This window comes from Stegodyphus dumicola, chromosome 10 (assembly GCF_044657685.1).
Source record: "Stegodyphus dumicola isolate Sdum_Otavi_A_Nest chromosome 10, ASM4465768v1".
Lineage (NCBI taxonomy): Eukaryota > Metazoa > Arthropoda > Arachnida > Araneae > Eresidae > Stegodyphus > Stegodyphus dumicola.
Window position 1 is genome coordinate 34,271,984 of NC_140777.1, and position 16,691 is coordinate 34,288,674.

A 16,691-nucleotide genomic window follows, 5' to 3' on the forward strand; every position below is an offset into this window, starting at 1 on the left:
TATTCTGCTGCATGTTGGTCATAATACTGTTTTGTGCAATTTTTTTCGAATTACAAATACAGCGTGTGAGTTAGTGAAATAATGGGAGAATATTCCTAGAACTTCAGCCAGCGCGCGCTATAAATTTCGTCACTCGTCTGTACTGCGATTGGTCTAAAGCTCCTTGAAGCCTTGTCCCCTTTCAGTAAAGTCAAATGGACCCACCCGCCCACCAACTGAGGACCGCAGAATGGCTTTCTCCGATAAGTTGTGACAGCTGTCTATACCGTTTTTTTTTAGTCAATATTGTTCGCTTAAGTTGTAGACAGATCCAGTGACCATAGAATAGGCGTCCAGGAGAGGTTTGTTATGCAAAATCAAGGTAACTCTGAAATATTTTCGTTCTGAGTTGTGGCAACATTGTTATAAAAATGGATTTTGTTGTTAATGGCGGCGTTGCGGAACGGCATATATTCAATGAAACTGGGCCTCTTCTCTGCGACGATATTACTAATGATTTGAAACTTAGTGTTGCAAAAAAAGCGTCTTTTGAATCCTTATCACGCGCTTCTTCAAAAAGTAGTATTTATGAATTGGTATCTGAAGAGGTTGAGGATTGTTCTGATGTTGATTTTTTAAAAGTGGGAAATCGTAATGAAGAGGATTTTGTAATTGTTAGTGAAATCGAAGAAAGTGATGATTGTAATAGTGACAACGATATGAATGCTTCAGATAAAGACGACAAATCAGATGGAGGTCTATCAGATGAATTGTACATAATTGAGGATGATGACGCTAATGATACGCTGGAGGTAAGTAATTCTGCATCTGTAAAAGAGACTCAGAAAACTCTGTCAGATGGAGATGACATCGAAATGGACGAAATTATTGCCGAGTTCGCAAAAGAAGAAGTAAAAGAATCCAATGTTATTAAGTTTTCTGATCAAGAAGATGAAATTGATTCTATTTTAGAAGACTTCGCTATTGCCGATTCGCCTTTGTCAAGTCCTCAGAAATCTGATATGATTCTGTCAGCGGAAGTCGATAAAGAAGTAGAGTCTATACTAGAGGCTTTCAGTAAGGCAGACGATTCTGATGATGATGATTGCTATATTGTTGAAGAAGATGACGAAAGTGAAGAAGATAGTTCTTTTGTTCAGTCTACTGAAGCTGCTAAAAATCAAACTGAGCATCCAAATACGAAAATTAATAATGTTCAAGAAAAAGAAACTTCATATTCAACATCTTTCAAGAAAAAATTAGAAAATGGAAAATCAGATGAAGTTCAGTTGTCCTCACAACAGTCTGAAAATTTGAGTGAAGTAATTAAAGTTAGTAATTCAGTAAACAGTGGTTTAGAAAGTAGATGTAGTAAAAGTGAAACAGAGAATGAGAAAGAGAAAGTTTCTAATATCAAGTGTATTTCTGTAAGTAGGACTGAATTGTTAGAAACAAATAATTCTAGTAAATTTGATGTTGCAGAATCATTAGATGTGGTTTCGGAGATAGTGACAGAACGAAAAATTTCTGCTGTATGTGAACAATCTAATTTGGAATCAGAAGAGACAAATTCTGGTACAGGTTTAACTTTATCTATGAGTGGAATAGGAGGAAATAAATCTGTAGCACCAGATAATAAAATTATGAAAAGTGACGCTTCTCCATCGAAACAGTCTTCTCATGCACCCGTTATTATAAATTCAAGAGAATGCCCATCTGATATAGGTGACTATATACATAAGAATTTACATTTCAATGAAGATGAAAGCTTTTCTGTATCTGCAGGTGCATTAGATACATTTGCTTCAGCATTTAATGTATTACTTGGTATGTTTCATGCTATTGATACAGCAGATCATGGTGATTCTTATAAAGCATATTGTAATTTTGATGGAAATAAAAATTTGCATAGCTCTAGAAAAATTGGTGAAAGTGTTTCAGAAGGCAGAGAAGTATTTGGAGCTGAAATTAACTCCAGTAGAGCTGATAATGTATGTCGTGATGCTAAAGGGAGGTTCTCAAAATACGAGAGAAAATGTGAAGTGCAAAATTCTTTGAAAGGTATGTTAAAAAAGTTGTTTTTTAAATAACCTTTTGTAGATATATTCAGAGTCTATCAGTAGTATGTGTATTTTGCATTCAGAATAATCACTTGTTTGCATTATCAATAATAACATTTGTTGTTGTGATTTACCTTATATACTCGCGTATAAGTCAATACCGCGTATAAGTTGACCCCCCCCCACTTCGACATAAAAAATTCGTCAAAAATAAGAAACCCGCGTATAAGTCGAACCCCCACTTCCGAAATCGATCGAGAAAATTCGAAAAATTTTTTTTGAGAACTACATTTATTCAAAATCATCTGAGAAAATAAAGTAAATATACGATAAAAAATACCTTGGTAAATAAACAAAATCAAAATCCTTCATCTGATTCATGGTCAGATTCGCGAAACATTTCATAGAACTCTTCTGTCGTCATTGGCTCGTCATCGTACATATTTTCAGTCTCGAACTCTGTATTGTTACGATCACTACTAGAGCCTTCGTCGTCATTTTCACTTTCAAAAAAAGCATCATCTTCCGTGCCATGAAATTCGTTGCTAATACAAAATTTTTTAAATGGTTTTATAATCATTTCAGAGGGTATTTCGTTCCAAGCATCTTTAACCCACTGAGCAGTTAATGTAATATCGGGCTTTTTATTGTTAGGGGGCCGAAAATTCTTTGGTTTAATCCAAACTTACTCTGGTTAAAGTATGAAACTCTGATTAGTTCGTCACATAATTTAAGTCATGAAATTACTTCAAGAAGTGACTTATTTGATAAGTCGTCCAATTTGAGTGCGGGAAGAAAACTGCATTATATAAAGAAGTTTTGAACTTCCGATTCTTTTAATTTTTTATGGCTCCGCGTATAAGTCGACTCCCCACTTTGAAGTCTTTTTTTTTTTTGTCCAAAATTTCTCGACTTATACGCGGGTATATACGGTACATCATTTGTCTGACAGTAACATTGGAACAAGCTCACAAAATTCATTGGGGCAAGGAATACAAAATTGTGCCTGTTGTTGGAAGAAGCCTTGAGCACCTAACAGGTGGCAGTACGATTTGCCCAGTTCTGCCTTTAATTTTAATGGAGAATACCCCGCAGGATAAGTCTGAGGGTCTCTCATCTCCCTTCCCCTACCATTCACTTCTCGAGAGAACTTTTGTCATACTGCATATTTTAAATGCTCCCATGCAGCATTTACAGGCATTCATGCCTTCTCCAAGATTTTAACCCAGAACCTACAGTATGGCAGTTAAGCATCACTAACCACTATGCCAATTGGGTGGCATAACAACTTTTTGTATTAATGTACTTGACTGAATATGCTGTGAGTTTAAAGTCAGTCAAATACAAGAATAGTTAAAATCTTTGTTGTTTATGTAATTGTAATCTTTAGTAGCTCTTTATGCATTAATAGTTTTAATTTCTTGCCCATTTTTAAAGTTGCAGAGTAGCAAGAGGAGGTGGTATAGCAAAATTGTAAGTTTGTCTTGTGTCAAAAAATTTATTTTCATACATGGCATGTCTGCTCTGTTGTATCTAGGTTGTAGAGTATCTGGAAACAATTTGTGAAGAGTTGATGGATTCTAAGATTGAATTGGTTATGATAAGTACATATGGGCTGTGTAAAGGAAAGGATACCACTGTGAAGGAATGATAATGCAGTTATGTAGAAATATTTAAAACAAAATGCTTTTTGGTAAAAGTTTACAATTAAGTGCCCCTTGTTTCTTGGCGATTCTTTTTTGACGCCAAGTTCGGCGCTTGGAAGGCACAATATCAAGATGGCCCATACACAAAACCAAAATAGGAAGTCAAAGAATTGCACAAACTGTGTCCATGTACACATCGATCTGTTTTCACTTAAAAAAACATCTAGAATTGCACAAACTAGGCATTGCACACTGCCTTAAATTTGTCCATGTACACATCAATCTATTTTCATTTAAAAAAAAGTCAGAAAGCTAAAACAAAGTTAAAACTATCATGGTAAACAGAAGTGAAGTTTCATCGCCAAAATTTAAAAAAATTGTTGCTAATCGAAGGGGCACCCAATTCTACAATGCTTTTATGTAAAATTCATATTAGGGTCCCATTTGTAGAAGTTGCATATAATAAAATTTTAAGTAACATTGCTTAAAATTTTTATTAATACATACACTAGTACAACAACTGTTCAGTAAAATAAATTTTTATGTAATTGAAAATATATTAAATTATATATAATGATATATATATATATATATGCGCAAGATGTTTTCTTGACCAAAATTGGTTTTTCAAAAATTGTTATTACTGCTTTGCTTGATAAATTATATATATATATATATATGAATTTAACAAACACTCTTTAAGTTAATTTAAATTTAATGCAAACAAATAAATGATTAATGTAAAAAATATTTCGGGAAATTATAAAGAGATGCAAAACCTATGGAGAAAGAAGTGTTTCTTGCTTTTTTAGGACTTATGTAAATCCCATTCCCATTATCTATCCTCCCATGTAAATGTTAGAGAATTATGGGTGACTGATGGAACAGGATTGAATATTTTTTGTAAAACAATGAACTATAAGCGTTTTCTTTTCATTCGTGCCTTATGATTTGATGATGTCGGAACACGGGACGTCAGAAGAAAGAGTGATAAATTAGCTCCAATAAGAGATTCGTTTGAAAATTTTGTCATAACATAACAATAGGGGCGCTTACTTCTTATGAAAAGAAGGAAAGGAGTTTAGGCAAAATTGCCCATTACTCTTCCACCATTTGATCATTTAAATCAAGGGATTTAAATGGTAACTCCCGTAAAAGGTAAGTAATAAATAGATAAGATCTCAAACTGACACCAAATCTATAGTATCAGCAAAAGATCCCATCTCTAAGTTCAAGGTGTCGGCTGGATCGTGAAAACTTCCCTATTGGATGGAAAACCGATTCAATCCCTCCCAAACCACCAAACGCAAATTCTTGACCAAACAAGAGTGCGATGGAGAGTCAAATAAACAAATAAATAAATGAGGAGGGCAGAGGTGCATTCTCAAGCCAAATGGCCAGGTAGTGTATAAAGATTTGATATCTGTTTTCAAATTATATTCCAAAACACAGCTATGAGAGGGAAATCCCTGCATAGTTTCTTTTCAAAAAAAAAAAAAAAAAAAAAAAAGAACTCATAGGGCATCTCAATGCTTGTTTCTTGTGGTTTCATATTCACCTTACCTGTAGGTGTTTAGTATACATCAGAAACCCTATTATGCCAGAGAGCCCTTTGTATAAAAGGGCTTGATCAAAGGTAACATAGGGAAACCCAAGGAATTTGTTTCTAGGGACAGAGAACACCGGACATCGTCCCAGAAAGTGAAAAGGTCTCTTCTTCTCCACAAGCTGGGCAGAGAAGAGATTCGACAAGACCACATTTGTGGAGATGCTTAGCTAGATAAGCATGTCCAGTAACAATTTGAATTACCTGGCATAAGTTAGTTCTACTGAGGTGTATGAGTTTACCTGAAAAGTTAAGTGTACTGAGCACCAATTTAGAATGAGCACAGTCTGGTAGTTTAGACCATATATCATCATGTTTGTTCTTTATCCAGCTTCTTACTTCTTTCTTAACCATTTGATATGAAACTGGGTAAAATGGTTCTGGGCCAGATATGGGTAGTTGCGAAGCATCTTTAGCTACTTTATCAGCTAGTTCATTTCCAGCAAAATCACAATGACCTGGGACCCAGACTAAACTAATGCTATTATGGGCCTGAGCCAGAGAATTGAAATCTTGAGTACAGTTCAAAACACAGTTTTGTAACTTGACACGATTAGCCAGGGCAAGGATGGCTGATTGGCTGTCAGAGAGAATATATATATATATATACTTATCAACTGTATTTTTAGCTAAGAGCTCCCTGGCGACCATATTGATCGCCAGAACCTCGGCTTGGAAAACAGTTGTTAATTTACCAAGGTATAGATGAAATCTAATGAAATCTTCAGATCCCTTGGTCCTTATAATAGCTCCAGCTCCAGTGAAGTTGGATTTTGATCCATCTGTGTAACATTCAATTGATCCTGTTGGAATTAGGTCAATTAGAGATTCTATCTCATTCCTTTTTGGTATATGAGTTGAGAATAGTTTATCTGGAACTATTGTTTTAGTAATTGCATCTATGGGCATATAGATTATAGGGATCTCATTGCCCAAGTCCAGACATATGTCAATGTGGCTTTTCAGGTGGCTTTTATGACCAAAACCTGTCCTTTGGCACCATGTGCCATTTTTATTCAATCTATACATGGCTTTAATTGCTTCTCCGCTCAAGAATAATGGAATTTGCAGTAAAAATTCTAATGCAGCAGTAGGGGTACTATTTAAAGCCCCACTAATGCTTAGGCAAGCAAGTCTTTGCACCTTTTGTAAAATGTTTAAATACGTGCTTTTGTTAATAACATTAATCCAGACCACGCATCCATAAGAAAGCATTGGCCGGACTATGGCAGTATAAATCCATAGAGTAGATTTTGGGTTAAGGCCCCATTGTTTACCAACATTTCGCCTACAAAGTACTAGAACATTTGTGGCCGTTTGTGCCTTTTCTTTTATATGGGTGATCCATGTAAGTTTACTATCCAGGTAACATCCTAGGTATTTAACGCATTCCTTATGCCTAATAATCTGGTAACCCAGATATAAATCTGCCAGTTTCCATTTCCTTCTCCACGTGAAAACTATGACCTCAGATTTTTCAGCAGAGAAAGAAAGGCCATTTGTATCACCCCAGTGTGAAACTTTATTTAAGATCTGCTGAGCTTGATTATGTAGGGTTCCGATATCGAAACCCTGTAATAACACAATAAGGTCATCTGCATAAGCCTGTGACATGCCAGGTTCCTCCCGTAGAAGTACTAAGAGTGAGTCGAATACCAGGTTCCACAGGAACGGAGAAAGAATACCACCCTGTGGGCACCCTTTAGTAATATCTCTCTTTACTTCATAGTCAGCGAGACTAACACAGATATTCCTGTTTTTAATCATGAAGATGACCCATCTAGTTATCATAGGGTGAATATGACTTCCAGTAAGGGCCTATGTATTTTCTCGAAACCGATGTTATCAAAGGCTCCTACAATATCCAGTAGAATCCCAATGGCAAAGTGTCCATCTATAATTGTTTTTTCTATTCTCCACACGAGTTGGTGTAGGGCTGACTCAGTGGAGAAGCCAGGCCTAAAACCATGTTGGTCTAAGCCAAAGGTATGTTTCAGATTATTATCTGACTGGAGGTGCCAGAAAATCAATCGCTCCAACAGCTTAAGCTGGAAGGATGTTAGTGTGATCATTCTAAAAGAGTTTGGTTTCTCATATGTATCTTTTCCTGGTTTAGGAAGAAACACACCTCATGAAGTTCTCCAAACCTTAGGAACATATCCTAAAATCAAACTGGACCTGAATATGTCCACGAGAATGTGACCAAAAATATCCCAGCCTTTCTGAAGCAGAATTGGGTAAATGCCATCGTTCCCTGGAGATTTAAAGGGAAGAAATACATCAAGGGCCGCTTTAGCCTTTTCAAAATTCACAATTGTCTTAGCAAAATCCAGATCTAATGGATTATGAAGTAGTTCCAATGGATTTTCCTGGGGGTCAGAGGTGACACTTTTGTCCCCCAGATGAAAATTCAACATGGTCGAAAGTGTATCCAAAGGGTTTATAGTATAACTGCCATCAGGTCACATAACCGATGAGAGTTGAGACTCCTGAGATCTTTTAAGAATCTTATATACTCTGGCAGTCTCATGGTAGGACAGAATATCTGTGCAGAACGATCTCCATGAGTTGTATTTAGTTTTCCTGATTTCACTTTTAAATTTCCTTTGTAGAATTTTGAAGTTAGACCAGTTAACTTCAGATTTATTTCTGACTGCTTTCCTGTGAGCTCTCCGAACCTCTAGGCGGAGGCTTTCAAGCTCCTTGGTCCACCAAACTCTCTTGCTAGGAGAGTACTTCCTTCGTTTGAGAGGGCATGATGCATGATAAGATTCAATAATGATATTTGTCAAATTGTTTGCTTGAGTATCAAGCTCCTCGACTGTACAATTATTGTCTAAAACCTGAAGGTTAATGACATTAGAAACCAGGAAATCCTTATAAAGGTCCCAATTTGTGTTTTTAATGTTTCTGAAATATTCAGCTGGAATTTCATCTCTAATACAAAATTGTATAAGGCGATGGTCAGAAAGTGAGGGATTGTCACTTACACGCCAATTCTCAATAAGGTTATAAATATCAGAAGAAGTTAATGTGAGGTCAATGACTTCTTCTCTTCTTCTGTTAACAAAGGTGGGGCGATTTCCCCTGTTTACCCAAGTGAGGTTGGTATTCATTATAAGTTTCATGAGTTTTTCTCCTCTAGGATTAGTATCAGAATTGCCCCATGACAGGTGGTGAGCGTTAACATCACCACCAATAACCATAGGAATATTGTTTATTTCACAGAAACTCACAAGATCTATAAATTCTTGCGGAATGTTAAAGTCATAAGCCATGTAAACCGAGGAAAAACAAATGTTTCCTCTCAGTGAACTGTTTATGTCCTTAATTAAAATAGCAGTTAAGTCCTCTGATGTAAATTGGGATAATTTCACAGCCTTTATATTTTTAGAAATATAAATGCTAGTTCTAGGTCTTTTATCAGGTCCCTCTGTCGAAAAGAAGTGCGCGTTCATGGGCCTACCAAGGATTTTACCCTTGTACACCCAAGGTTCTTGAATTAAGGCAACAAAAGTGCCTTGCTTACCTAATTGAGCAGCTAAATTATATGAAGCGGCTCTGCTATGTTGCAGGTTTAACTGACTAACCTGAAAATTTTGTTAAGAATTGTCAGAAATTATATCATGTAGGGGAATACATGACTTTGGACGAAGAGCTAGAACCTTTTCAAGGACGATGCTCCTTTCTTAAGTATATGCCTAAGAAACCTGTAAGATATGGTATACAGTCAAAAGTCGTTAATCCGGACTCGTCGGGACTTCGGCGATTCCGGATTCTCGATTTTTTTCGGATTATAGATCATCAGTTTAAATCTGGTAACATGGCATGCAGAAATTACAAAATTAAAAATATGAAACCGTAATTTATGAAATAAAGAACAATTATGATCTAAAGGGTATCAAAATTTATAAAAAGAAAAAGCTTAATATTTATTTGTTTACTTTATTAAACATTTCTTTCAATGTAAGTTGCTTCGTTTCATGTGATAATACTTTCTCTTTAATTCTATTAAACAGACATAATTTCTTGTTTAGTTACGAAGTTCCGCTGTTCAAGTCCTATAATTGCTGTGTTGAGAATACCGACTAATTTGTCAATCGAAATGTTTTCGTTTTCAATAACCTCTGGGTCACTTTCTTCACTATCGGAAGCGAACAGATCAACTTCCAATTCGCAGCGTGAAATTGATAATTTCGGATTTCAAAACATACTTTCGCTTTGTAGATGCAAATTACATATTAGTAAATATATATCGGAAATTCTATTTGACATAATCGAAAGTTCAAGCTTACTTTTATGAAATTGCTCTAACAGTCTGCAAAAAATTATAAGCCGGATCCAATTCGAAGATTAAGGAACAACGCAATCTGCAACATTAACTGAATTAGATAATTTTAGCTTAGCTTATACCTCCGTTACACATTAAACGAGCATGCACACAAACATATTCGCAGCCGTAAAGGTCTTACGCGCACTCTTAAACGCCTGTGCGCATGCGTTAACGCGACGCATGCGCAGAAAGTTTGTAGCTTTGAGGTTCGGCTTATAGATCATTCTGGATTATGGGTGTCCGAATTAACGACTTTTGACTGTATTTACTGTGATTGGTTCTAGAACCTTCTATACTTTCAACATGGAAATTTACTCAGGTCAGTAGCCAGATGGGCCATACAAGAAAGTCAACAGTTCTTGTGAAAAAGCAAAGCGCATCCTAACTCCATTATACAATTCAGGAAGAAACATTACCACAGTTGGTATACTAGTTTATAAATTGGCCAATTTCTTACAGGAAAATAAAATTTCTATCATTGGAACAATATGCAGGGATGAGAAGATTATCCCACCTGAATTTGTGTCAAATAAGAATAGAGAACAGCATTCAACCCTCTTCGGGTTTCAAAAGGATATAATGCTACTTTCTTATATGGCTAAAAAGAACAAATTTGTCAACTATGCACAATGATGACCATATTGATGAAAGCACGGGAGATTTAAAAAAATCTGAAATAATTACGTTTTATAACATGACAAAAGGTTTGGTTTATTGAGATTATAAAGTACACTAAGGCTATTGGCCTAAAGGGAGGGATGCCTTCGTGGAGCACTTTCTAAGGGAAACTGGCTTGTATACATGTTACACATGTGTTAAACCACGAAAACGCCCATGCAGCCAGCCTGTTTGCGGGATTTGAACCTCAGACCGAACTACCAGTATTCAGCGACTTTACCACTCAGCTGCTGGTGGACCCCATGAAAAAAGGAGCAGTTGATATAGTCGACGAAATGGGCGGCACTTACTCTGTGGCCAGAGTATCAAACCGATGGCCTATGGGCATTTTTTTTTTTGTTATTAAATATTGCCAGCATAAATTCAAAGACCTTGCTTTTATCTACTAAAACTCCACCAGAGAAGTTTAGGAATAGGAGGCATTTCTGATGTGGCCTTTGCATTTTTAGATCCTCATTTAAAATCACGACAGAAACAGAAGGAATACAGCGAAGATTCTCTTGAAGGTTTGCAAACAAAGAAAAGAAAATTACGTTACCGGAGATGTTACATGTGCTCAAGAGAAAAAGACAGAAAATCAAAAACTATATGTGTGAAGTGTAAAAAAATTATACTATGTCAAGAACACTGTGAAATGGAAGCTTCATTCAAACTACAAAATATCTAATTCTTCTTGAGCCTAATTGATTTGAAAATTAATTATATAACTCATTCTCCATGTAATAATTCTGCATAATTTGGATTATAATTGCATTCAAAAATAAAAAACACAAATTTCTTATAGAAATCAATGATTCCTAGTCATATGAAGAAAACGTAAGTACTTTTGATTTATTTGTCATTAATTTTAAAAGTAACCTTATTTTTAAGCAATTTTATATAATAAATGTTATAATTAATATAGAATGCATTATGTTACATTTGTACGTCGTTTAATTGCGACGCACGTTCTCGTGTTACATAATAATACAGAGCGCCAACGGATCCTTTACGGAACCCTATTTATTTTACTTCTATATGCTATATATCTTATAACTTGACTGTACACCGCTGAAATCAATGCTTCCATATGCTAAATAGCTTGCAACGTAACTAACTATACCCCGCTAAAATCATGGCCGATTAGCCGTTGGTGAGCTTGGCACCAAATATGCACCGGTGCCAACGGATCCTTTGCGGAAGAAAACCCAAACCAAGTGCTAGTATAAAATTCGTGAATAAATATAAACTTCTAAAACTTATTTAATCCTAAAAAATTGTTTAGGAAAATGCATAGGTGAATGTTGAGCAGGCTGGAGACAGATTTATGAAGGGGAATTTGCCTCCAAGCCTAACTCTTCAAGCATTAAATTCGTGTTTAGCCATCCATATATGCAAGAGTAAAAGTCAAAACCAAAAGTAGTACAAATGTGGTGAATTACCAAAAAGAAATTTAAACAAGTGGAATTTTGAGAAATTACCAATTAAAAGACAAGAATTAAAATTAAAAAAATAAGAGTAGAAAACCAAAGTAGTTTAGAAATTCTTGCCCACAGAAACTTCCCTGACACTAATTGATAAGTCTGTCTCCTGTCTGTTCAACAATCATTCACTTATGCATTTTGCTAAATAATTTTTAGAATTTTATATTTATTCATGAATTCGATACTTGCACTTGATTTACGTATTCTCTCAGAATTTAAATGATATTGTAGATTAATTCGCAACAACATTAATCATTTATTTGTTTGCATTAAATTTAATTTAACTTTAAATTCACTTTTTAGAGAATGTTTGTTAAATTCAAATTTTATTCCTTGCAGCAATGGCACAAGAGAATTATTTATAATTAAATTTAACTTTCTTTTGAAGTTTGATTTTTTAACATATATATATATATATATATATATATGTTAAAAAATTTTAGTCCTGAGGTTTTAAAGTGCACAGGCTTGCATTTTGAAATGTGTCCAGACAAAGGAAAGAATTGGAGGTGCACTACCATTTACTCATGATCTTTTGGGAAATTTTAGGATTTTTGTGCCAAACCTTTAGTTACTTGAAAGGTTTTAAAAATTTTAAATTTTTTGTTTTCAAACTTTAATTTCAGAAAACTGATCAGTAACATTTTTGCAGTTTAACGATTTGAGAGTATCTTTTTCTATAGCAAGCAATGCTAAAAGACTTTAGCATTTACTGCCCTTTTGAATGTCTTAAATAATTTTAATTTTTTTTAAGCAAACAGATTTCTGTCCTGTTGCATTTACAGACATAATTAGTAGATAGAATAATATAAGTCTGCAAATGCGAACAACGACAGTGATCATTCAACAAAGTAAACGCAAGAGGAATGGTTGCAAACTTTGAACAAGCGAATAAGATAAATCCGATGGGTTGCCAGGTTTGAACTATTATCGCCAAAGTTGGCGATGTTTATATTTACCAGTTTCTGTGCGGAAGTGGTACTATATTGTTATTTTTTATGAATTGTATATACATATCATTTGCACTTTTGCAAATTTTATTTTCTTACCTTCAAAATAACATCATTGAAGTAACATTCTACAACTTGTATGATGTGATATAGTTGGTAAAAAATATTTAAAATAAGTTATTCTTTTTTTGTATTTCTTACCAAATTAAAAAAATTTCACGAACAATACAATATATTTAAAATCTTCAGTAATTAAATTGATACTATTATTTGTGATGCTGTTAGCTATATCACTGGACCAGGGTTTGAATTCCATAGAAGGCAGCTTGGATGTGTATAATTGTATAATATCTGTGCAATAAGACGCGCTTAAAATACAGTAGAACTCGGGTAGAGACGCTTAGACTCCATCCTCCAGGTTCTGTGTCTAAATTGGGATGGTGCTTCCTTTTTCTCATGGATATAAAATCAGTTGCACCCTGTGGTGCAGCTGTGCATCATTCTTAGTGATGAGATGGTCAAATAATTGATGGTTATCAGCCTTTCCCAATGACTGCTTAACTAGTACAATATTCGGCCATTGGGAAAAATGTTCTTTTTTTTTTTGTTAGTTAGTATTGCTTTTCATTTTATTTTAGAAGCAGATTTTCTTTAACTTTGACATTGTATTTTATAATTTGGTACTTTCTGATTATCTGCAACTGTATTGATAAGGCAGTACACCGTGTCACCTAAAAGTATTTGTGCGACAACTCAAGATCTTTCCAGAAGGTATTTATGTGGCAGTCCGTGTATGTAGGTTTAGAGTTGTGTATTTGTACCTCGGACATATGTATATGCTGTGTACTTTTTCTACAAATCCAGTGCCCTCTTGTATTTTCCTTCTCTGTGAGTTAAACAATTCCTAAAAATTAGTATTACTCATTTTAAGAAGGTTGGTTTGGTTGTAGTTTAATATTTATTTGTTTACCTAATTAAACATTTCTTTCAATGTAAGTTGTTTAGGTTGCTTCGTTTTTTATGTGATAATACTTTCTGTTTAAGTCTATAAACAGACATTTCTTGTTCAGTTACAAAGTTCCGCTGTTCAAGTCCTATAATTGCTGTGTCGAGAATACCCACTAATTTGTCAATCGAAATTTTTTCGTTTCCAATAACCTCTTTCTCACTTTCTTCGCTATTGGAAGCAAATTATAATGACAAGGAATTTGATTTAAATCATATCAAAGACGGAGTACATCGAGATGAAATACTACATTTAGTAAGGAATTATAAGCCAAATAAAATAAAAACATCTGCCCTGAAGATAAGGATAGTGCTGACAAATCAACTTCCAATTCATTGTGCGCCACGGCATTCCCCCCCTGCCGCAGAGCAGCGTGAAATTGATAAACAGATTTCAGAATGGTTATAAGCAAAGGATATGGCCTTTATCCATTTTTTGCAGCAATTCCACTTTTTGTTTAATGGACTTCGAAACATACTTTCGCTTTGTAGATCCTTTAAATATTAGTAAATATATATCAGAAATTCTATTTGACATAATTGAAAGTTCAAACTTACTTTTATAAAATTGCTCTAACAGTCTGCAAAAAATAATAAGCCGGATCCAATTCGAAGATTAAGGAACAATGCAATCTGCAATATTAACTGAATTAGATAATTTTAACTTAGCTTATACTGTCCGTTATACATTAAACGCGCATTCGTAAACGTATTTTGCGCATGCACACATACATATTCGCAGCCGTAAAGGTCTTACGCGCATGCGTCAACGCGACGCATGCTCAGAAAGTTTGTAGCTTTGATTTCCAGATTATGGGTGTCCGAATTAACGATTTTTGACTGTATAAGTATTGTAACGCAAAATCGGATTTTTTCTGAAATAATATGCCAATTTTTTTTCTATATTTCTATTCTACAGCTCAAATTATGCCTGAATATTAAATTTTGTAAAATTTGGTGTGAAATTTGTGGAGAAATTCGAAAATTTATCTTTCTACTTTTTTTTTAGTTTGTGCTGAGAATACTTCACTTGCGAATTTCTTGGTACATGGCAACCTATTTTCCTTTCCCTTTTTACATTTTGCATGAGTGGAAAAAAGTCACAGCATTCCTACTTTCAGTTAATTTTAATAAAGTGCCTAAACTGCATTTGATGTTATTATCACTTTAAAAAATTATAGCAAATTTCAAAACATGCCAGTATATCAATGCACATATATCTTCGGAAATTTTGATTAGAAAACTCTAAATTTTATGCTTAGAAATACGTCTACTTTAACTCTTTGATGCACATCATATTATTTTTATAATTTATTAACTAAAAACTCTAAAAATTGAATATTGTGATCCTAGAGACAAATACAGTATAAAGTCTTTAATCCGGACGTCCACAATCCGGAACGATCTATAATCCGGACCTCAAAGCTACAAATTTTCTGCGCTTGCATAAACACATAATGTGTTTACGCATGCGCATATGCATTTAATGTATAACGGGGATGGTATAAGCTAGACAAAAGTTATATAATTATCTATTTCAGTTAATGTTGCAGATTGCGTTGTTCCTTAATCTTCTAATTGTATCCGGCTTATTATTTTTTGCAGACTATTAGAGCAATTTTATAAAAAGTAAGCTTGAACTTTCGATTATGTTTAAAACAGTTTCCAGTTCTGGAGCTGCCAAAGGATCTACAAATCGAAAGCATGTTCGATGTCCATTAAACAAAAAGTGGAATTGCTACAAAAAATGGATAAAGGCATAAAAAAAGTGACAGAGAGGTGATTTGTTTCTCTAACCATTCTGAAATCTATTTATCAATTTCACGCTGCTCTGCAGGGGGGGGGGAACGTCGCCGCGCGCAATGAACTGGAAGTTGATCTGTCAGCACTATCCTCATCTTCAGGGCAGATGTTTTTGTTTTATTCGGCTTATAATTCCTTACTAAATGTAGTGTTTCATCTCGATGTACTCCGATATGATTTAAATTAATTTCGTCGTCATTATAAATATCACGAATACACATCAAATAGTTTTGTCGTTGCAATTTTCTAATTTAGACTATGTGTAATGTATGCTTTACGCATGTTCACATTGAAAGAAATGTTTAATAAAATAAACAAATGGATATTAAGCCTTTTTTTTTTTTTGTAAATTTTGGTACCCTTTAGACCATAATTGCTCTTTATTTCATAAATTACAGTTTCATATTTTTAATTGTATAATTTTTGCATGCCATCTTACCATATTTAAATTGATGATCTATAATCCAGAAAAACCCCTAATCCTGAATCGCCGAAGTCCCGACGAGTCTGGATTAAAGACTTTGTACTGTAATATATGAATTAAGGAAATCTACTCTTGCCCATTAATCTGTGGGTGGTGGTCACACTGTCAAACCAGTGCACATCTAGGACTTGGAAACTTACTGAGGTAGTAGGAAAAAAAAAAAAAACTTACCTTCTTCGGTGTGCATTTCCAATAAATGACTAAATTTGTGAATTTAAAAACAAATGTGTGTGGGAATTGCATTATATGTAAATTTTTTACATTATTTTACGAAGTAAATTGTCAGAAAAGTTTAAAAATAAACATTTATGTAATTTTTCTATAGCACATACATTTCTACATAATAAGAAAGTTCTGATAAACAGATAAAAAACTCCATAAAGTAAGGATTAAAAATAAAAATTCAGTGCTTTTTTTAAACGTCGAAGAACGAGTTTTTTTTTTGTGACACTCTTCAAAGCATGTTTTATCTTTTTGGTACATGCATAGACCCACATTGCACGTTTTGCACATATAATCTAGTTTTATGAGGTTTCTCCCTTGTGCTAGAAAATGTACACTACCTGGATTTGCATACTGGTATGTGTCCAATGTTATGGCACATGAAATTTATGGGTTTTTTTTATGTAAATGGGGGGCTTGGTCTTTTTTGGCTTTGGTACGGATCTTTTGTTTCCCATTTGT

General features: G+C 34.4%; 1 protein-coding gene across 4 annotated transcripts in view; it reads left to right on the forward strand.

Annotated features, from left to right (window-relative positions):
• The first annotated feature begins 393 nt into the window (after window positions 1-393).
• LOC118199488 (uncharacterized) overlaps window positions 394-16,691 on the forward strand; it is a 140,460-nt gene continuing 124,162 nt past the window's right edge. For 2 of the 4 annotated variants that reach the window (XM_085824869.1, XM_085824871.1), the window contains exon 1: window positions 395-2,040. In XM_085824869.1, the coding sequence (XP_085680995.1) occupies window positions 411-2,040 (1,630 nt within the window). In that variant the 5' untranslated portion in view covers window positions 395-410. Of the gene's footprint in view, window positions 2,041-16,691 lie in introns of all 4 variants that reach the window. The other 2 variants (XM_085824870.1, XM_085824872.1) reach the window with 2 other exon arrangements.